Below are 23993 nucleotides of genomic sequence, written 5' to 3' on the forward strand. Positions count from 1 at the left end.
GGGCCGTTAAGGAACTTGGGCCGCCACTCGTACCAGGAATACATGTTACTTCCCAATCTCGGAATTACTCGCTGTCAGTGGGTTGGCTGGCAGTCATGGTAGTTGTTCCTAAAGAGAGATCCAACTCGAAGCAGAAGGTCACGGCGGAGACTTCATCGCTTTGTAACAAAATAGCATTAAATGGTGAGTGCGGCAAACAGTCTGACCTTTCGGAAGCACACGGGAGAATGAGAGCGTTTAGCGGGGAGGCAGGGATCGATAACGCTGCGTTCCGCGGGAAATATCTCCACCCGTCCTGCTCGGTACCGATTCCCACGCACCCCGTTTATCCGCTATCGTTTCTGAATCTCTGCGGGAAATGCTTAAAGGGATTTAACAAAGTACAGGAGGGAAGTTTATTTCAAAAGGAGGAGAAACGTTAGAATATGAGGTCATAATCTACAATTAGAGGGTCAGATGGTTTGATAGAGTGTAAGAAAGTTTTACTTTACTGAGAGGGAGGGGGTAGATAAGTGGAACAGCCTCCCAGCAGAAGTGGTAGAGGGGATTTAAACATGTTTAAAGCCTCCCAGGAAATACAATTAGAGGGTCAGATGGTTTGATAGAGTGTAAGAAAGTTTTACTTTACTGAGAGGGAGGGGGTAGATAAGTGGAACAGCCTCCCAGCAGAAGTGGTAGAGGGGATTTAAACATGCATGGGATTAGGCTCCTAAAGACGAGACCAACGACTGATTGAATTCTTTCACGTTCTGCAGGTGGAGTATCAGTCCGACGGGTTCCTGGAGAAAAACCGGGATACGGTGTATGAAGAACAAATTAATATACTGAAGGCCAGTAAGGTAGGTTGTAATTCCTCATTTGGCCACTAGGTGGTGTCTTGAGTGCGATCCTTTCTTAGAGCTCTTATAATTAACGAAAATGGATTATTATTATTATTTATTGTTTTATATAGCGCCATCAAATTCCGTAGGAATATTAACCGCAGAGACATTATTCCATGCAGAAGAGCTGTATGTTAATATCTGAACCCAGTATGTTTTTAAGACATTGTCTCATTCATAAGAAATTACACCGCAAAACGCCCGGCTTTTGTATAAAGGATAATCGCGTAGACTCACAGACGCGGAATATCGGGCTGGATCCGATCTCTGCGACAACTTTTGGAAAGGTTTTAAGTGTGAGAATATTAAAGCAATGCTGCTTTCAGCACAAAGATTCACGAATTTCACGCTCGCGCTTTTCTCGCTCAGTACCAGCTGGTGGCCGACTTGTTTCAGGACGACAAGGACGCCGTTCCGCCGACCCCTGCCGGAAAATCAAAAGTCAACGTCCGGCCGGCTAAGCCTGCCCTGAAGAGCGCCAATAAAGAGCATAAGAAAACGGTCGGGCATCAGGTACAAAGCCGCGTTTCATGGAAATTCTCCGCAATAAATACGAAGAAAAGAGATTTTTTTTTTTCTAATTCAATGTAATTATAAATTAAGGTGGATAGAATATAAATGTATTTGCCTTTTGATTGGCTGAGTGATGTGCGGTGCGTTATATAGTTATATTCATGAATATAGTTTATTCACTATGTATACCCTACCGCTCTCAAGTTTTGGGTCACTTTGAAATTGTTGTATATTATCACTCCCATCACTTCTGTGTTCCAGTGGCCCTTTATCACTCCCATCACTCCCACGTTCCAATGGCCCTTTATCACTCCCATCACTCCTGTGTTCCAGTGGCCCTTTATCACTCCCATCACTCCCACGTTCCAATGGCCCTTTATCACTCCCATCACTCCTGTGTTCCAATGGCCCTTTATCACTCCCATCACTCCTGTGTTCCAATGGCCCTTTATCACTCCCATCACTCCTGTGTTCCAGTGGCCCTTTATCACTCCCATCACTCCTGTGTTCCAATGGCACGTTGTGTTCGCTGATCCAATTTTAAGTTTAAAAGGCTAATTGATGGTTAGAAACCCTTTTTTTATTATGTTACAGCCAGAAATATCCTTATTTTCCATGAAAACAGATGAGTGACCCCAAACTTTTGAACGGTAGTGTGTATATTATATATAATATTGATTGTGGGCCATGATATAAGAGCCAAGAGCCAGGGACATATCTGTACATTTATATGATTTAGCAATAAGAAGTGTTTAGGAGGGTCTGGGATCTAAGCCTGGCATTTAGATATATATATTACATACGGTATATACATATATAGTTTCACAGCATCAATAACTGAGCTTTTTTGTTATTAATTTACCGCTTTTATATAAATACTGTGTTTTTTCCCCAGTTCCGCAACTCTCTGCACTTACTGATGGAGACGTTGAATGCCACCACTCCGCATTACGTGCGGTGCATTAAACCCAACGATGAGAAGCTTTCTTTCAGGTAAGGTTTGTAAAGTATTTTACATAGAAATATAGCCTATGATGGCTGATCGGCCCCATTCGGCCCCCGTCTAGGCTGTCCGTTTCTCATGCTGCAAAGACTCAACCCTAAATCCGTCGTTGGTCTTAGATTCAGGAGCCGTATGCCGATCCCATCACTATATTAGCCCTACCACTTCTGCTGGGAGACTGTTCCATTATCATGGACCAAGGGTCAGTAATATAAGGGCAGGGAGTGATGGGAGTGATAAAGGGCCTCTGTATGCCTATGAAGAGATTCTATTAAAAATTCCAGCTACAATAGTAATTTACAACATTAACCCCGTCTGCGCTGGATTTCGGATTCATTTCATGTTATTTTACTGGACAAAATGTGCTTTTCTTTTAAAAACACGGACATTTCTAAGTGACCCCAAACTTTTGAACATGAGTAACCAGGTAAGATTATAGGGAAATAGATTTGCGTAAGAATCTGTTGTTGTGAAACTCAACGCGGAGCTCGGACAGACCCGCCATTGTCCGCTGTTCCCTTTCCCACCGCCTGCGAGCGAAGCCGCTCCGCCGGAATCAGGTATCCTGCTTACACCTGGGAGAAGGCGGCGGGTCCCGTTCACACGGACAGCTCGTCGGAGAAATAATCCGCCCTGCCGAGATGGTAACGCTTTTCCTTCCCAATCGCCTTCCCTCTGTTAGAACGTTCGCTTATAGGAAATAATTGATGGATCTGACGTATAACGTATAATGTACAGCGCGTCCTTGTTTGTGATCGGAAGGGGTTCCGTCTCCAATCGGACCCCTCGGACTCTGGGGGGTTGTGATGTCATTAGTCTCACTTTCTCTACGTACCAAAAACTCTCCAATTACAGCGTAAAATAATAACGAAACAAAATGACGGTTTGTTACGGTTAGCAGAAATGTATACCTGGTTTTGATAATTTATGTATTTTTTTGATGGATTTATTTGTCATGAATTTTCTAGGAGGATGACATCTGGTGCTTAATAAACGCTCTTAATCTTTTTTTATTTATAAATGTGGGGACGCAATGGCAAATTATTTAATAGATTGTACGTATTTAACTCCTTAAAATTATATCAGGACCTCATAGGTCTTTTTCCAGATGTGTTAACATTCAAAGGCAAGGCCCATGGAAATATACAGTAATAATAACCCCCCAGCGCTGTATATAGTAATAATAACCCCCCCAGCGCTGTATACAGTAATAATAACCCCCCAGCGCTGTATATAGTAATAATAACCCCCCCAGCGCTGTATACAGTAATAATAACCCCCCAGCGCTGTATGTAGTAATAATAACCCCACCAGCGCTGTATACAGTAATAATAACCCCCTAGCGCTGTATACAGTAATAATAACCCCCCCCAGCACTGTATATAGTAATAATAACCCCCCCAGCACTGTATATAGTAATAATAACCCCACCAGCGCTGTATACAGTAATAATAACCCCCCCAGCACTGTATATAGTAATAATAACCCCCCCAGCACTGTATATAGTAATAATAACCCCCCACCGCTGTATATAGTAATATAACCCCCCAGCACTGTATATAGTGATAACCCCCCCACCTCTGTATATAGTAATATAACCCCCAGCGCTGTATACAGTAATATAACCCCCAGCGCTGTATACAGTAATATAACCCCCAGCGCTGTATACAGTAATATAACCCCCAGCGCTGTATACAGTAATATCACCCCCCCAGCACTGTATACAGTAATATAACCCCCCAGCGCTGTATACCGTAATATACCTCCCCAGCGCTGTATACAGTAATATAACCCCCAGCGCTGTATACAGTAATATAACCCCCAGCGCTGTATACAATAATATAACCCCAGTGCTGTATACAGTAATATAACCCCCCAGCGCTGTATACAGTAATATAACCACCAGCGCTGTATACAATAATATAACCCCCCATCGCTGTATACAGTAATATACCCCAGCACTGTATACAGTAATATAACCCCCCAGCGCTGTATACAGTAATATACCCCAGCACTGTATACAGTAATATAACCCCCCAGCGCTGTATACAGTAATATAACCCTCCCCAGCGCTGTATACAGTAATATAACCCCCAGCGCTGTATACAGTAATATAACCCCCAGTGCTGTATACAGTAATATAACCCCCCAGCGCTGTTTACAGTAATATAACCCCCAGCGCTGTATACAGTAATATAACCACCAGCGCTGTATACAATAATATAACCCCAGTGCTGTATACAGTAATATAACCCCCCAGCGCTGTATACAGTAATATACCCCCCCCAGCGCTGTATACAGTAATATAACCCCCCAGCGCTGGATACAGTAATATAACCCCTAGCGCTGTATACAGTAATATAACCCCCCAGGGCTGTATACAGTAATATAACCCCCCCCAGCGCTGTATACAGTAATATAACCCCCAGCGCTGTATACAGTAATATAACCCCCAGCGCTGTATACAGCAATATAACCCCCCAGCGCTGTATACAACAATATAACCCCCCAGTGCTGTATACAGTAATATAACCCCCCAGCGCTGTATACAGTAATATAACCCCCAGCACTGTATACAGTAATATAACCCCCCAGCGCTGTATACAGTAATATAACCCCCAGCGCTGTATACAGTAATATAACCCCCCAGCGCTGTATACAGTAATATAACCCCCCAGCACTCTATACAGTAATATAACCCCCCAGCGATGTATACAGAAATATATAACCCCCCCAGCGCTGTATACAGTAATATAACCCCCCAGTGCTGTATACAGTAATATAACCCCCCAGTGCTGTATACAGTAATATAACCCCAGCGCTGTATACAGTAATATAACCCCAGCGCTGTATACAGTAATATAACCCCCAGCGCTATATACAGTAATATTTTTTGTGGATGATATTTTATGGCATGTTCTGAAACAAAAACATTAGGATTGCAAGCTGTGAAAAAATAAAAAGCACTGAAATATGAAAATATTAACAAAATTATTTTGTGCTTTAACCCCTTAAGCACACGTGAATTGAAGCGGTGTATTTAGGGAATGTCTTTTTTTTCTTGTCTGCCCAATGCAGGGACCTACGTTTAGAAAGCTAATCATATCTTTTTATTACCATCCTGTTCTAGTTTTGACCCAAAGAGAGCCGTGCAGCAGCTGAGAGCCTGCGGGGTCCTGGAGACCATCCGAATCAGTGCGGCCGGCTACCCATCCAGGTAACGAGCGGCCGCGTTAATCGTCTTAATTATCAGTGGGGTTTTATACAATGCTTGTACAGGTCCAAGAATGAACAGAGTGCTAGTATTTGGACTATATATATATATATATATATATATATATATATATATATATATATATGTATATATATGTCACACATATCTTTGCGCCAGAATCACGTCTTTTTTAAAACTTTTTTTTTTTTAAATTGTCCTTGAAATAATATTCCCTAAATGAGGCGCGCATTAGAACTGTCGCAGCTGTAAATGAATCACAGATCTCCATCTTAAAAGAAGAGTAGATTAGCGGTAAAAATTGCTTTAAATTGTTAAAAAAAAAAAAAAAAATGAAATTAAAAAGTATAAGCGGTGTAAAGATCACCGAGAGAAGCGAGATGAGGCGTATGAATGTCTTGCACAGCAATAAACAGTGTAAGGGAGAATTGTGAGTGTTCATGAATGTTTATTGGGGCAAAGGACAGATATATTACAATTACAGCTTTTATAAAAAGAAATTCAAGTAATTGAGTGTAATAAAAAACACTAGACAAACTCTTGTTATACCTCAATGTATATATTTTAATTTTATTTTAATAAACCAAGGCTTATTAGACAGAGTAAGATTCCCGAGACTTATAACTTATAAGTTGAAGCTGAATCGTGATGATATTAAAGAACACAACCCAAAAATGTTTTTGGTGCATTTTTCATTATTTTGATTAATTAATTTAATTTTCATTAATTTTAATTTTATTTTTTTATCTCATCTTCTTTTAGCTAGGCTGTTTTCTTAATTTTTTTTAACTCCTTGTTGGCTAAACATATTTATTATTTTTCTTTTTTCTGCAGGTGGACCTATCACGATTTCTTCAACAGATACCGGGTGTTGATGAAAAAGAAAGATCTCGCTCAGAATGACAAAAAGCTGATCTGCAAAACACTCCTTGAGAACCTGGTTAAGGTGAGGTTTCCCGACGGCTTTTTTTTTTTTTTAATTCTTCTATCCAGGTATAGCACACGTTACACCATCAGTCCTCCACAGGGGACATCCCGATAGACTATAAGCTCAATAAAAGCAGGACCGTAAAGTCCTTCTTTACCGGCATGTCCTGATAATTTGTATATGGTTAATAATTCTGTATTTGTATTGTAAAAGCGCTACAGAATCGGCTAATACTCTGTAATAATAAAGTATACAACCCATGCCAAGCCGTAACCGTACCATGCAGTAGACCACACTTTCTCGTACGGCTCTACCGTCCAGCAATACCGGATCCTATTAGAATTTTGGGGAAACTGGCCTATAAGCATGACCTCGTTTTCTCCACCGATCTCAATCTCGCAGTTTCTATGCAATAAAGTATTTTTTCCCCAGTCTTGGACCCGGAGTAATGGAGTCCATAGATCGTGTAACCGTAAGACGATTCTACTCCAAGCTTAGAATCCATAAGAACCAAGTCATAGGCGGTGCAGACTGGGACGACGTAGCCCAACTTTCAGCATGTGTCTCACCAAGTTGATGCTACCATCGTACACTACGTGTGCCTTGAAATGTCTTTTTCCCGTGGAGTTACGCTGTAGGGATGTAGCCACACGGGCGCTTATTTTCACGCGTGACGGTTGTGCCATGGAATCAAGAATAGCTCAGTATTCAGGAAGCCGATTGCCATAAGCCCATAATCATATCTCTGAGAGCTTCGGTCTCTCTTAAACATGGAAAAAAAATCTCTCCGGCCGCCAGACGGTCATTAGGCAAAACTTGCCCACCGATATTTGTTCCACCATCATCAGAGTTCAGACAATCTCGAGGCTTACGGATATATTGACTGCCAAACTTCCCCATCGTAAGATGTGGATGCTGCGGCTCTCAAACCACGCTTGGCAGCCATAATTACCCTTCTATTCCTGCTCGCCCTCCTTCTATTTATTTATTTATCTTCCCTTTGATTAATCTTTGCTATTAAGTTCTACCTCATTGCTAATGTAATAAAAAACATTCTTCTTGGTCAATATTTTTATTAAAATATTATATAAAAATATAACAAAAAAACAATAACATGTTTTTATAAGAAAATAGAATCCCATTTCTCCAGGTGACAAGCATTATCATGTTTGTTGAATTGTATTTTAGTTACAAAGTCTTGTATGAACAGACTAGATGGGCTGGGAAAAAAAAGAATTTTACGTTGTAGAAAAATCTTCACTGATAACATTTGCCCTTTTGATATCATTTGTGGATAAAGTATTATATTCCCAAACAATGAACTTATTGCCCGTCCCGCAGGATCCAGACAAGTTCCAGTTTGGACGCACAAAAATCTTTTTCCGGGCAGGACAAGTGGCTTATTTGGAAAAACTCCGGGCGGATAAATTCCGGGCGGCCACAATCATGATCCAGAAAACAGTACGAGGCTGGTTACAGAGGCTGAAATACCAAAGGATGAAGAAGGCTGCGGTAACCATTCAGAGATACACCCGGGGGCATCTCGCTCGCAGGTACCTCGATGGAACAATAGCTGACATTTTTTGGGGGGGTTTATTTTTAAACAAACGTTATTGACAGCCTTTCCAACCACCCACCCCAATGCTTTTCAGCGGAGCTCAGTATGAATCCAGTTGTAGTGGAAGTTTTTAGAGTTCATATGAACCCCACGGGTTCCACTGACCTTCACCATGAAGTCAGCAGGGCCCTGCTGGGGTCAGCATGGGAGATAAAGGGTGATGGAACCAAGTCTGTGCCTCTAGTGATTCGGTTTTTGAGCAAGATCGCTGATTATTCATACTAAAACTATAATAGAGCAAAGAACATTAAGGCTGGAGCAGTTGCAGTGGTGAATTATTTAAGTAAGTTAGAGGAATGGTCGAGAGTGTGGCAGCTGCAGTTTAACATGGATAAATGTAAAATAATGCACTTGGGACATAAAAATCTGAATATAGCTTTCCTCCTCATTATAGGACCGATTTAAACCCCTTACATCAGACTAGATGGGCCGAATGGTTCTTATCTGGTGCCAAATTCTATGTTTCTATATGATTTTCTGCACAGGGGTGGGGGAGACAGTTGTGGCAGCCTTTCTTGTCTGGCATGAAGGCAGCGACGTGTTCTCATAGCCAGTTTTTTTTAATGTCTTGTCCTTTTTAACGTAATTAAAATGTTGCGAAAGAAGTTAAAATGTTGCGAGAGAATAGCGTTTATTTGCTCCCAGAAGTCAGGACCGGTTTATTGATTTCCGAAGCTTCTTTTTAGGCTGGCAGACAATCTCCGGAAGACGAAGGCGGCCGTGATCTTCCAGAAGCAGTACCGCATGATTCGCGTCTATCGTGGCTACCAGCGCATCCGCCGGGCGGCCGTTACCATCCAGGCCTTCACTCGGGGCATGTTTGACAGGAGAGCTTATCGCGAGGTATTGTGCTGCAGGCGTTTATCGGACCCGAGCCTCCCAGCTCATCGCTTCTTGTTTTATCAGCCATCGGTCTGGCTGTTCTCGTCCATCATGTCCGGGATATCTGTCGGGTGCCAGAGCTTTGTTGAGAGAAGTGACTCTTCTGTACGATAGATTGAGATAGCAGAATAATGATGTAGTTATGTAGTGTGTCTGTAGCGGGGAAACTTTTGTTTTAGGTCTAAAGTCAAGAGAAAACTTTTGGTCTATCGACCATCTGCATGCCAACAATACGGCTGATGCTGGGCATTGTTCCTGTCATGGGCCTCATAGGCTGCCCTCTTTGTTCCTAAAGTATTAAGGTGTTCTTCAGGTGACTGCTTTGCGTGGACCAGACTACTGTTGCTCTAGTAGAAGAATAAAGACGTCTCGTGTTTTTTAAATCCCGCGACTGCCCCAGAACCAAACTGGTTAATGAGACCCGTCACTCGTCATTATGCTTCCCGGAGTGGGCGCCGCGTTGTGCCGCTTCCCATTCCCGCAGCAGATGAGGTTCCCCGAGTTACGCAGATTAATCTGTCCAAGTGGATTTGTCACTTTCCCGGAGCGGAAAAGGTTCCTTGTGAAAGCTGCCGCCGTGCCGCGTGCCAAAGCACGAGGAGTATCCACCAAAGTGACGATTTTATTTTGATATGGTGGATGTCCGAGGCTCCGTCCAGCCTGACAACTCATCTAATCATCCCTTTGAGTGAAATGTTCCAAGAAAATCATAATGCCATGTAATTAAAAGCCAATTTAAATGGCAAGTTTAGTTCTCTGACATGTACAAATCGGTTTTATTTCATTAAACCCACTCATTTTCCACCCAGAGGATCGCTTGCTTTAGCTACTGCCTGCTGGTATAATTTCTTTATTACAACTGCAGATGGCATTAAATGACCTGAATATCTTATACTGATTCCTCCAACGGTAAAGAGATTCTGGATAAAGATATGTAGTGGGTGACTGAATTAAAGGTGTTACAGATCCTAATATACAGTAATAGCCACATTGGCCAGTGATAGGGAGTGAGTGTTATTGAGTGAGAGGTTTTCTGTGTGAAAGGTGTGATGGGAGTGACATGTGGTAGGTGAGATGAGAGTGACTTGTGATAGTTGTGAGGTGTTTTGTGTGATAGGTGTGATGGGAGTGACACGTGGTAAGTGTGATGAGAGTGATGTGTGACAGTTGTGAGGTGTTTTGTGTGATGGGAGTGACACGTGAGTGTGATGAGAGTGACGTGTGACAGTTGTGAGGTGTTTTGTACGATACATGTAAGGTGTTTTGTGTGATGGGAGTGACAAGTGGTAGGTGAGATGAGAGTGACGTGTGACGGTTTGAGCTGTTTTGTACGATAGATGTGAGGTATTTTGTGTGATGGGAGTGAGGTCCCTCTGTGATGACAAAGATGGGCAGCAAGAAAATGCAGCAAAACAGTATGTTATTTTTTTTTTAAAAACGGAATTCAATTATTTAAGATGCTTTCCATATTAATACATAATAATCTAACAATCTGAGAGAAAAGTATTTGTGGAGCAGCACCTTTAAGGTGTGTGAAGAACAGGGGCAAATGGGAAGTCAAGCACCCGACATAAAGCAATTTAAGAAGAATATTGGTTCTGATTGTTTTGGTCATATTTTTATTTCCTCTAATGTAACCTTCTCTTTCTCTCTCTCCTCTCTCTCTCTCCTCTCTCTCTCTCCTCTCTCTCTCTACAGCTACTCCTACAGCACAAAGCCACCGTCATTCAGAAGCACTTGCGCGCTTGGGTCGCCCGCAAAAACTTTGCCAAATTCCGCAGCGCGGCCGTAGTCATCCAGTGCTACTACCGCCGCATGAAAGCCAGGAGGGAGCTGAAGCTGCTGAAGATCGAAGCCAGGACGGCCGAGCACTTCAAAAAGCTCAGCGTGGGCATGGAGAACAAGGTGGTCCAGCTCCAGAGGAAGATAGACGAGCAGGTGAGGGAGAACTGCCGGGAATCGTATTTCTTATCAGGAACTTTCTTTTTTATTATGTAAATCACTAAATCTAAATTCAGGTCTGCGGATAAAGGACATTTATTAAAACAAAATAATAAAAAAGAAATACTATATCGCAGTACTGTATTAAAGCTCAAAAATGATAATTCTATGTAAGATAAATGAAAGTTCCTACTTCTGTTTCCAATGTTGAACCATTAGGATCCACGTAAATTCCAGGCATTTACAGGGTTAACAAAGAATTGTAATATTCAGCACCTGCACTTGTTGAGCTTTTCAATTTCGCTAAATCTCTGTTTATATCATAAATGGAAATGAAGATAGCAAAGATGTTTAAACAAAAAAAAAAAAAACAAATTCCCAGGAATAACAAATAAATCTTAGAATTTATCTGAAAAATATATTTTTGGTTCTGCTAATGTCAGAAGTGATTCTTCAGCCGCGTGCAGGGGAATTGGAAACAGTCTGCATGTCCTGATGGCTGTAAAAGATTGGCTTTCCCGACTTAATATCAGCCAAAACTCGGTCTGTATCGCGTCGAGATGCGCGGAACACAGAAGGCCCTTTATTCTGCTGCCCAAAAATAGGACGCAGATAGGATCAGTCGGGATTTATTACCTCGTGTCCCCTAAAGCATTGTCCAGTTGTGTTACTCAGTCTCCAGCATAAGGCTGTTTTCAGTTTGTCGCGTCTAAGCTGTCTTGGTTTAAGATATTGTGTTAGCTTTAAGGATTTTTGTACTGGTAAATGGTTATTTACACATTAAATCTCCACTCCGGCTAAAACGTCATATTAAATGCATATTGGAGTCCATTTTTCATGGACTTTGATGCGTTTTACGGCATTCAAATCGGTGCAGGCATTATTTAGTTATTGGGCTAAGGAAATGAGGCTAACTCCTCCCCAGCTGCCTCGGCTGAAACAGGAAGCATACGTAGGTACACTTCCTGCACACGCTCACTAGCTCTTTCAAATTCAATGGGAGCGATTTCTCATCTACTTCCAGCCTCAGACGACTAAAGATGCTGCCTCTACAGCATCAGAGAATAAATATACTGATAAGGCTTCAACGTTCTTTTAAAAATATTCCGCTTTTTGGGGGAGGGGAATATTTATTGACTTTTCTTTAAGCAAATATCAGCATTTTTCTAATTATTATTTGCATTTACTGGTTTTCTGCACCTGAACTGCGGGGGCACGATCCTAGGCCGAGTCTAAATTACTTGGATCAGCCAAATCCAACTCTAATTATAAAGCTCTTTCTATAATGGGATCTAATCAGTAGTTACTAGAAGCAAGCATTTCACAGAGACAGTCCTCGGGGTCTTAGTGAATTTATTATCTGCTTGCGGTGCGACGGGTGGAGAGGTTAGAAGTGGGCAGGGTAATTATTTTCTTTTCTTTTGCTGCGTTTAACACTTTTCCGTGTTCTGTTTTTGGCTGTGAAGTCTGCAGCCTTATGTATTTAATTAAATTGAATGAACAATTGTCTTGATTTTTTTAAGGATTCTGTTTTATTTTTTCTATTATTATTATTATTAATATCATTATTATTACTGCTAGAATTATTAGTATTATTTTTTTATTATTATTATTACTACTGTTTAAAATTATTTATTAGTATTATTTATTATTATTATATTTTTATATTAATTTAATACACTAAATAAACCCATAATAATGCCGGTTCTGCCACGGTCCAAAGTTCTAGCAAATAGGTCCAAAGCTGTTGCCAAACAAAAACAGAAGCAATAGGTAGTTTTAATCAATTTAAATTAGTGATGAGTCCTAAACAGGTTTGACTAATATTTCCGGATCCTCACGCCATTCCATCCTTTTGTTAGAGGATCCATTCTTTATTTCTTTTTTTTTTGTTTGTAACTATTTATAATCCTTTGAAACACTGAGGCGTGTAAAGGGCAGGGTCGCACTGCTTTCATCATCAGAGATCGATACAACGTGACGGAGGCTTTCGGAATAATAAAAATAAGGCTGCGTTTATTGGGGATTTTGGTCATTTTGTGACACGGAGCCACATTTAGTGCCGGCGGGCTGAGAAAAAATATATCGCTACCTCCCTCAACAGATTGTAAGCTGCAAAGCAGGCGATTACGCAGAGTCTCCGAGTTTTTTTCTTTTCTTTTTAAAGTTTGTTACCTAAATGCATTGATTTTTTGTGTAAAGTGCTGCCCCCTGCAGTTTGTGGGGGGTATAACCTTTTTACGAGTTTATACCCCCCACGTACTGCAGGGGGCAGCACTTTACACGCCTAATGTGAAAAGAAGCCAAGTTCCGGGAAAGATGGCTGATGTGGTCATTTAATATGTTAATGAACTAAGCAGCTGTGCTTTGAGGCTAAATGCAGCAAAAATAGTTTTTTTTGAATACGCAAACCATTCATAATACATTGGAAATTTATACAGTTTTAGAAATGGCCGTTTCTAAAAACACCTTTTTGGCCCAAAGACGAAGTTAGATGTAACGCAAGGAAGTTTTACTTTAATGAGCAGGTGGTAGATAAGTGGAATGGCTTCCCGGTAGAGGTGGTAGAGGTTAATACAGTGAGGGAATTTAAACATGCGTGGGATAGGTATACGGCTCTTGAATCTAGTAGAATGTGTTTGTGTCGTCCTGTAATCTGTCTCTATAGATAGAAATTCCTCGCTGCGTGTAACGAGCCATCACACTTTTTTTGTCTAGAACAAAGAACAGAAGGACCTGAAGGAGCAGCTGGCGGCCTCGGCGGTCACACACGCTGCCGAGGTAGAGAAGCTACAGAAGGAGCTGGAGAAGAAACGGCAGAACCAGCAGGACGACAATCAGCTGACGAGCTTACAGGAGGAGATCGAGCATCTGAGGGCCGAGCTGGCCAGGGCGCAGGATGAGAGGAAGACTATCGAGGACACGTACGCCAGTGAGAAGCTGCAGCTGCAACAGGTCTGTCAGAAGGGGTGAAGAAGCAACTTAGCAACACATCATTACATACATACACACATACACACATACATACATACATACATACACACATACATAGATAAATACACACATACATACATACATACATAGATAAATATATACATACATACATACATACATACATAAATACACACATACATACATACATACATACATACATACATAGATAAATACACACACATACATACATAGATATATTCATAGATAAATACACACACACATACATACATACATAGATAAATACACACATACATACATACATACATAGATAAATACACACACATACATACATAGATATATTCATAGATAAATACACACACACATACATACATACATAGATAAATACACACATACATACATACATACATACATAGATAAATACACACACATACATACATAGATATATTCATAGATAAATACACACACACATACATACATACATAGATAAATACACACATACATACATACATACATACATAGATAAATACACACACATACATACATAGATATATTCATAGATAAATACACACACACATACATACACTATGCCGTTTAAAAGTTTGGGGTCACTTGGTTATTTCCTTGTTTTTGAAAGAAAAGCCAATTTTGTCCATTAAAATAGCATGAAATGCATCAGAAATCCAGCGGAGACGGGGTTAATAGGTGTACAGAGGCCCTTTATCACTCCCATCACTCCTGTGTTCCAATGGCCTTTTATCACTCCCATCACTCTTGTGTTCCAATGGCCTTTTATCACTCCCATCACTCCTGTGTTCCAATGGTCCTTTATCACTCCCATCACTCCTGTGTTCCAATGGCCCTTTATCACTCCCATCACTCCTGGGTTCCAATGGCCCTTTATCACTCCCATCACTCCTGGGTTCCAATGGCCCTTTATCACTCCCATCACTCCTGTCTTCCAATGGCACATTTTGTTGACTGATCCAAGTTTAAAAGGCCAATTGATGGTTAGAAAACCCTTTTACAATTATGTTAAGTCAGAAATGTCCTTTTTTCCATGAAAAAAGTGAAGTGACCCCAATATATATATATACTGTATATTGATTAATTATAGGATGGACAGGATCACAGAGGGTGCAGGTGGCTAAAAGCTGGAGAAGTGGTGGAGGGTAAGACAGCGAGGGGATTTAAACATGCATGGGAGGCTTTACAGCAGGACTAGACGGGGGCCGAAGAGCGAGGTATGCGGCATCTGGGTGGTGCTGCAGTGGGTTTAGGGTCACAGGGATACGAGGTCCCCAACCTTCTTCTTCTGGGGCTGCTTTCCCCCTAAAGGGAATATGTCTTCCTTCCCCCCAGGCCGAGGTCAAGGGTGGCTGGATTTTGTAGGGTTTCCCACTTAAATCTCCAAGGAGGCATGGTGGCCAAAAGGCTCAACCACCCCTCCCAACCAAAAAGTCGAGTCTTCGGGGACCGGCCCGCCGTGGCAGTCATGCGCTCAGTGGGTTCCGGCTTCACTGCATTCCGTAGAACCAAGGCCATGGTGTTACCTCCTGATAAAGGGACGGTCCCTTCGTCTCTATATGCCAGACTTACAATGTAAGAACAACGCATGCAACCAAATAAACAAATAACTTGGCTTCCGGGTTTATGAGATCACCAAACAACCCCATATGCAAATTATTTTAGCTCCACCCACTTCTGCATATGCTTGGCTATTCTCACCACTTCTGCTTTGGCCATACATGGGTCATTTAGACCTTTTATCCAGTATAGCCGATAAACATCCTCCAAACACAATAAGGCACCCATACTATGTTATACTGGGAAAGGAGAGCCACCCTCTACGGTTCATACAATTCACTGACAGATCGGCCCCATCTGGCCCCTCCGGCTAGTCTGCCCCTTTCTCCTGCTGTAAAGACTCAGACCTTAATCAGTCGTTGGTCTCATCTTAGATTCAGGAGCCATATGTCTGTCCCATGCATTTTTAAATCCCCTCGCTGTATTACCCTCTACCACTTCTGCTGGGAGGCTGTTCCATTTATCTCTCCTTTCAATAAAGTAAAACTTCCTTACATTACGTTTTCTGTTTTAACCCACAGAGAATATCTGACCTCGAGGATGAAAACACTAATTTGAAAGATGAAAAAGAGGAACTCAACAGCAAAATGATCCTGCGTTCAGAAGGTGAGTAAAGATGTACGATCTTATCACGGCCGCACAGGAGGAGTGTGCTGGAAGCTTGTAAATTATCTTTCCTGGTCCCTGTGCGTGCGCTGGGGGTCTCTGTCGGGCTTTAAACTTGCAGAGCCGTATGAGAGGTAAGATGAGGGTGTATAACCCGTCTGTCTGTCTGTCCACAGGCGACGTTTCCCAGAGCGCCGTTAAGGAGAACGTGCAGATGCAGAAAGAGCTGGAGGAGGAGAGGGCCCGGCACCAGAACCTGGTGAAGGAGTACACAAGGCTGGAACAGAGATATGACAACCTTCGAGAGGAGGTGGCAATCATCAAGGTAACGGACCAAAGCCGCTCACGCTGTGTTTGCTGGTTTGGAGACAACGACCTTTTTTTTTAATAACAGTTTTTGCCCCATAATATATTGTTTTCAGGCAGCTGCATATCAGCCATTTGTATGATTCTCGCTCTGTTATCTGATCCCCGATCTACTAAACCCCCCGACTCCTTATCATACTACCTATGGGGAACAATAGAATGGCTTAGTCTTAGTCACCCAGTTGGACACTCAAACTTACTAAAGTCTATGGGGGATCAGACTCCATTAGCATCGCCATAAAGCATCAGCTCAGTGTGTTGTTTGAGCCGGTCACCCAAAATATCACATGACTGACAGCAACGGCGGCTGTCTTACTGTATACAGCGCTGGGGGTTATATTACTGTATACAGCGTTGGGGTTTATATTACTGTATACAGCGCTGGGGGGGTTATATTACTGTATACAGCGCTAGGGGTTTTATTACTGTATACAGCGCTAGGGGTTATATTACTCCATACAGCGCTGGGGGTTATTACTGTATACAGCGCTGGGGGGGTTATATTACTGTATACAGCGCTGGGGGGGTTATATTACTGTATACAGCGCTGGGGGGTTATGTTACTGTATACAGCGCTGGGAGGTTATTACTGTATACAGCGCTGGGGGTTATATTACTGTATACAGCGCTGGGGGTTATATTACTGTATACAGCGCTAGGGGTTTTATTACTGTATACAGCACTGGGGGGGTTATATGATTGTATACAGTACTGGGGGTTATATTACTGTATACAGCGCCGGGGGGTTATATTACTGTATACAGTGCTGGGGGTTATATTACTGTATACAGCGCTGGGGGGTTATATTACTGTATACAGCGCTGGGGGGTTATATTACTGTAAACAGCGCTGGGGGGTTATATTACTGTATACAGTGCTGGGGGGGTTATATTACTGTATACAGCGCTGGGGGGGTTATATTACTGTATACAGCGCTGGGGGGGTATATTACCGTATACAGCACTGGGGGGTTATATTACTGTATACAGCGCTGGGGGGTTATATTACTGTATACAGCGCTGGGGGGTTATTATTGTATACAGCGCTGGGGGGTTATTACTGTATACAGCGCTGGGGGGTTATATTACCGTATACAGCGCTGGGGGGGTTATTATTACTGTATACAGCGCTGGGGGTTATATTACTGTATACAGCGCTGGGGGTTATATTACTGTATACAGCGCTGGGGGTTATATTACTGTATACAGCGCTGGGGGTTATATTACTGTATACAGCGCTGGGGGGTTATATTACTGTATACAGCGCTGGGGGGTTATATTATTGTATACAGCGCTGGGGGGTTATATTACTGTATACAGCGCTGGGGAGGGTTATATTACTGTATACAGCGCTGGGGGTTATATTACTGTATACAGCGCTGGGGGGTTATATTATTGTATACAGCGCTGGGGGGTTATATTACTGTATACAGCGCTGGGGAGGGTTATATTACTGTATACAGCGCTGGGGGGTTATATTACTGTATACAGCGCTGGGGGGTTATATTATTGTATACAGCGCTGGGGGTTATATTACTGTATACAGCGCTGGGGAGGGTTATATTACTGTATACAGCGCCGGGGTGTATGGTCAAGGTCCTGGTCCTCCCCATTAAGCATGCTGGTGTCCCAGTGTATCTGGATACACTTCTCAGAAGTGAGTTTTGCCCCTATTTTTTTTATTTTTTTTTGCTATTTCTAAGCGGATTGTATCGTTTTGTGTTGTAGGTCACCCCAGTGTGTATCTGAGCGCACGCCTCCTGAGGTCATTCTCATTATGTGTTTCACGGGGGCTGGGAGTTGATGTTGCACACGCGTGTAATTAGTTATGAGTTTTTCACACAATCACACAAAGCTGTAACTACTCACAATTCCCACGTCTGCACCTCTCTCTGCTCCTGGCATCGGGGGGGGGTAACGTGTCACCCGGTGGATGATGGGCAATGCGGTGGTTCTGTTGCGAGTGACCCGTACACGGTGCTATAATTTTGCGTTCCTGTTGAATTAAGTTTTTGCATGTTTAGTGAATAACCCCCTTTTATTTACGGGACTTTGACAGCAAACCCCAGGACACAGGAGGAATCCATCCAACCAAAGCAGCCTGGAGTCCGATTCCAACCACCCGTCTATCTCCACGTCCGAGATCGGGGACACGGAGGACGTAATAATGGAGGTGGAGGTAAGAATCCGAGCAGATAAAACTCTTCGGATCCCTCCCCGTTAGCTCAGTCACGGAACGGGCAGTGGGCATTTCTGGATCTATTTTGTGAGTCTGTTCATAGGCTGATTAATACCTTTTACATATGGATTCATTTATTATTATTAATTATTTGTCAAAATTCCATTTATATATTTATCTATTTTTATGTATGTATTATATTTATCTATTTACTAATGATAAAAAACGGTAACATCCAGACTTTTTCCTGGGGGCCATTAAAAAAACAAACAAAAAAAGATATTACAAGCATAAGTTTGTCACAAGGGATTATTTATGAGACGAGAGAGGACGACCGTAACCCCAACGGGGATGATAATTCTTCTTAGAATGGAAAATTTAATGTTAAGGGTCACAGCGCTGGTACTGGCGGTTCACTGATGGTCTGTCTGCCCCCTCTGTCTGCCCCCTCTGTCTGCCCCCTCTGTCTGCCCCCTCTGTCTGCCCCCTCTGTCCGCCCCTCTGTCCGCCCCTCTGTCCGCTCTCTATTAAGGAGGCCGGATTGGAGAAAGCCGCCATGGATATGACGCTGTTCCTGAAGCTACAGAAACGGGTGAGGGAGCTGGAGCTGGAGAGGAAGAAGCTGCAGAATCAGCTGGACAAAAAGGAGCAACAAGAAAGTAAAAGATCCCAGGTGACTTCCCTCCCGCGGGAGATTCTATCCGTACGCGTGTGACGGAATAAATGAGATCCCAGGACTGTGCTTAATGGCAGTAAAGACAAAAGTATCTTCTAGCCTCCTGCGGTTTCTTGGGGTAACCCAGGTGCCTTCCAGCGAAGCTCATTGGGGTGGGCATCTACTAAACTGGGAGTTTACATTTACCCCCCCCACCTCAGTAAACATTATGATTCTCCTGCAGGAGAAGGCCCTGTATAATGTATAGTTAAATCAATGGGGTGACTTTCAGGGGCCATTATAAGGGGACAACTCAGCCCTGCCTGCAGGATAAGCCTTCATAGGGGCGAGAGGCAGTTTTAAAGCTCTTGCTGTTGTACCGGACGATCCGTTTATCTAATCTGTGCTTTTTGGATCACTTTTTCCTTCACTAATTCTTTATCATAGCCTTAAGCACATCCAAAGTCTTCTCCAATCGCGACCCGATCGCCTACATCGTGGGGGAAGTTCTAAAAGTGGTGCAGTTACCATGGTAACCGGTGGAGTGACTTTGTGTTGTCCTTGTTTACAGGCGATCGAGGCGCAAAATGACACGAGTGCGGATCGCGATACCGACATCGCATACAATAATCTGAAGGTAATCAAAGTCCCGTAAACATTTGCCGTCGATACGTTGGTCCCAAAGAAGACGTTTGTGATTCCTACCGGCGGGCCAACATTCAACGAGCAAAATGTAAAGTCAAAGAAGTTTTGGGTCGCTTTTTTAAGATGTAAAGTTCTACTTTCTGTTTTATTCTCGCAAGTCAAATAAGGCCATCGTTAGCGCTTCGTTCCTATCTTTTTTTTCCGAGGCCATTATTAAATTTGTCTCCTTTCGTTGGTCACCAGTCATTTCCAAAGAACGGTTATTCGGGGAGGAATCGTAAGAATAATCGTCGGGCTCGCTGAATCCTTCTGGTTCTTCCTTACGAAGGTCAGAGAGATTCATAGCAGCTGATCAGGTTTCGGGGAAAAGGATGGTTGGCTGCTGTAGGCTAGAGGAGCCTTAATGAGCGGAACTAATAAGGTCTTCTGGGACTTTGGTCTGAAAAATCCAGGCAGTTCTGTGAATAATCTTTTATCATGCGCAGGGAGGAGAGGGAACCGTGAGCAATGTACCTCTTCATTGTAGATGTGTGCAGGTTTCTGTAGAACCTGTCGGCCCTGAGATGGGTCCCGCGAGCATTGAAGAATCGTATGTTAAGAGCGTTATGGCGTCTACAGGCGTATGTATGGAGGGGGCTGTAGGTTGCATGCACATCTCTTATAAATGAGTTAATAACGTTCACAGATGTGCAGCGATGCATCCCAGGTCAGATTCCCCGGTTGGCTTTTGTTTCTGTCTTCGGTGATCATCCATTCGGTGGACATTGCAGGTGGTGGGGAACTTGGTACTCGGCTCAGCCTCGGAGATCTCAGCGTATCGCAGTAGGAGGGTTCAGGGTATTATAGTGGGGGATCTCAGGGTTTAACCTCTGGGGAGCTCTGGGCTTGGCAGTTGGGGAGCTCTGGGCATCCCAGTTGGGGAGCTCTGGGCTTCGCAGTTGGGGGGCTCTGGGCTTCGCAGTTGGGGGCTCTGGGCTTTGCAGTTGAGGGGCTCTGGGCATCCCAGTTGGGGGGCTCTGGGCATTGCAGTTGGGGGCTCTGGGCATCCCAGTTGGGGGGCTCTGGGCATTGCAGTTGGGGGCTCTGGTCATCCCAGTTGTTGGGCTCTGGTCATCCCAGTTGGGGGGCTCTGGTCATCCCAGTCAGGGGAGCTCTGGTCATCCCAGTTAGGGGAGCTCTGGTCATCCCAGTTAGGGGAGCTCTGGTCATCCCAGTTAGGGGAGCTCTGGTCATCCCAGTTAGGGGAGCTCTGGTCATCTCAGTTAGGGGAGCTCTGTGCATCGCTCACAGCTCATACGTGTGTCACTCTTGCTTTTGGACGCGTGTGAGCTCAGGCTCAACTGCGCTAAACCCCAGGTCCCTGGCGGTGACGCAGAACGTTTGCTTTGTTAGAGACCCGCTGAGGTCCTCACCAGCACCAACGAACACTCACTAACATCTCACATTCTCTTCCATCTTCACATTCAGCTAGTGTTATATATCTTTAAACAGAAAACCAACCTCTTTCCTAACCGTAATACCGTTTCACAGAGGCAAGAACTAGAATCTGAAAATAAAAGACTTAAAAATGACCTGAATGAGCTGCGGAAGGCCATCGCAGATGGAACTGGCGAGGACAACCCGGACGAGGAGTCCAACCGCTACGCTTTACTGCTGAACCAACTGAAAACGGCCAACGAAGAGCTGGAAGTTCGCAAGGAGGAAGTGCTTATCCTCCGGACACAGATTGTAAACTCGGCTCAGCAAAAAGATGCCGAAAAGAGTGTAGTAAGTACCTTAACTTATTCCCTTAAACATTAAATTCTGACCTGCAGCCACCTGCAGCTCTCAAACACCACTCTGGATATCGCTTTATAGCAGAGGTCCACGAGTCCTTGTTATCTTCTTCTCAGTTAATTCAGTGCTCCTCATGGGCCCAAATAATTTATATTTTTTTCTTGGTTTTTGGCAGGCTGGGATAAGGTTCTGGCTTACTGTACGGATAAATAAATAAAATAAAGTTCAGAAAAACAAACCTTTTAATTCAGAAAATGTAAATAATTTGCACTTGGCTCAGGCAGATCTTTCTTATAATCTTCTAACTTCGTGATGATTTAAACTTCGTTCTTCTTTAATTTAGGATTCAGAAACGAGCTGGGCTAACAGCAACAGAGAAACCGAACAGGATGACGCAATCGAAGCGTACCATGGTGTCTGTGAAGCAAACAGGTAACCCCATTTCAAATGCGTGCTACCCCATTACTGCAAACGCCAATATGACCACAAGTTTATATATTTTAGATTATTTTATTGATTTATATAACTCCATTTGGTGAGGACAGTGGTTCTGAGTATTAAATGTTACACAGACGGGTAAACCTCTTAGCCCAGGTGCCAGGTCAGACTGGAGTCCAGTAGGAGCTTCAGGGTTGGATGCAGGACTTTCCTCCTTGGGCTATAGGCTACTGGCAGCCATTAGTAGAGGTCATAGCGGCTGCCGTCATACTGAAGGATTATAACAGATACAGGGTCTATATTGTGAATTTTAAGCCAGATCTTTAACAAAGCAAGTAGAAATATTAGGCGCTAACATATAATGCAGAGTACAGTTTAAATATGAAACAAAAAATACCAAAACACATACATTTGCAACAGAAACTGAGGACACGGCCCATGAGCTTACAATCTAACCTTGTTGCACTCGCTAACAAGAATGATGGACTGAAACTGTATGCGACCCAATATACAGTATTTAATATATAAATATATATATATATATATATATATATATATATATATATATATCAAATTAAAAAGAATCGGGGTTGGTTTTATTGTATAGTAGGTGGACTGAGAGGCGAGTGTTAAGTACCGTCTGTTCTGGAACACTTCTCACATGATCGATGTGGTTATACTTCGTTCTTATACTGCAAATTAAAGCACTAAATATAAAGCTTTTTCAGTTTCTTGTGTCGCTTCATGCTCTTTTTATTTGTTAAACCCTGCACACTGAGACGCATAGAGTCCGAGGGGGCATCTGTTTCTAAACATTGTCTTGGTTCTGACTCTCTGTCTTTCCTGCCAACCCTCTTCTCTTTTTTTTCCGTCTCCTATCCTTTCTTTCTAGAAAGACTGAGGACTGGGGGTATCTGAATGAAGATGGGGAGCTCGGCCTGGCATACCAAGGCTTAAAACAAGTTGCCAGGTCAACTTCTTCTTTTCTCTCTTACGTTCTCCTTCCGCTTCGCTTTGGGGTTCTCGGCGCCACAATAATGACTGATGAACCTGGTTAATTTCTGAATGTTGTTTCTTAGTTACGATTAAGAGTACTTGTGATTGTCTAATGTACTGAATGTACAAAACCTTTCACCTAAATTGGAAGATAAATGTATAGGTTGAAAGGTTAAACGCCTAGAATGGTACCCCTAACTTCAGCAAGTATAAACCCACGTGTCTCCTTTTTCCAGACTCTTGGAAGCCCAGCTGCAGACGCAGATCAGAGAGCACGACGAGGAGGTGGAGGCCATGACGTCTCACATTGAAGCTCTGCAGGAAGAGCTGGAGAAGCAGCAGCAGGTCCTCCTCCAAGCCATGCAGCTCTCCCCCGAAGCACAGATAGAGCTGGGACTTCAGCATGAAATCACCCGCCTCACCAACGAGAACCTGGTGAGAAAACGGAGTCTGAAGTTAGAAACCGTAGACGTTAGAGATACCTTTACTGGCCAACAACGTAAGACGAAGAGCCCCATAAGTGGTCAAGACCTCAGATGTTCCTTCTTTGCATGAAGAATGCAGAAAGGTTTCATGCAGTGTAACAAAAATACAAGAAAGCGAGCCCTTCTGGAAAGTCTAGATCCATCGAGCATTTCAGTCTTATGTTTCTTGACGTTATGTTTTTTGATAGATAAAGTCCTTTGTCTACTTTAAAAATGTCCTACTTTTGACCTCTTCGTGGTTACCAGCCAACGGAGGACCACATCATGAGTAAAAATGGTCAATGTTGGTGGGTCTAAGAAAGCAGCTTTCT

General features: G+C 43.0%; 1 protein-coding gene across 2 annotated transcripts in view; it reads left to right on the forward strand.

The window, feature by feature from the left end:
- MYO5B (myosin VB) overlaps positions 1-23993 on the forward strand; it is a 97368-nt gene that overhangs the window by 66564 nt on the left and 6811 nt on the right. For both annotated transcript variants that reach the window (XM_053448230.1, XM_053448231.1), the window contains exons 14-30: positions 756-839; positions 1251-1394; positions 2290-2387; positions 5528-5614; positions 6464-6575; positions 7899-8110; positions 8862-9018; positions 10756-10995; positions 13717-13953; positions 16059-16143; positions 16320-16468; positions 18568-18687; positions 19220-19360; positions 19914-19979; positions 21518-21754; positions 22107-22195; positions 23434-23632. In XM_053448230.1, the coding sequence (XP_053304205.1) occupies positions 756-839; positions 1251-1394; positions 2290-2387; positions 5528-5614; positions 6464-6575; positions 7899-8110; positions 8862-9018; positions 10756-10995; positions 13717-13953; positions 16059-16143; positions 16320-16468; positions 18568-18687; positions 19220-19360; positions 19914-19979; positions 21518-21754; positions 22107-22195; positions 23434-23632 (2457 nt within the window). The remainder of the gene's footprint in view (positions 1-755; positions 840-1250; positions 1395-2289; positions 2388-5527; positions 5615-6463; positions 6576-7898; positions 8111-8861; positions 9019-10755; positions 10996-13716; positions 13954-16058; positions 16144-16319; positions 16469-18567; positions 18688-19219; positions 19361-19913; positions 19980-21517; positions 21755-22106; positions 22196-23433; positions 23633-23993) is intronic.

The sequence above is a fragment of the Spea bombifrons genome, chromosome 1 (assembly GCF_027358695.1).
Source record: "Spea bombifrons isolate aSpeBom1 chromosome 1, aSpeBom1.2.pri, whole genome shotgun sequence".
NCBI lineage: Eukaryota > Metazoa > Chordata > Amphibia > Anura > Pelobatidae > Spea > Spea bombifrons.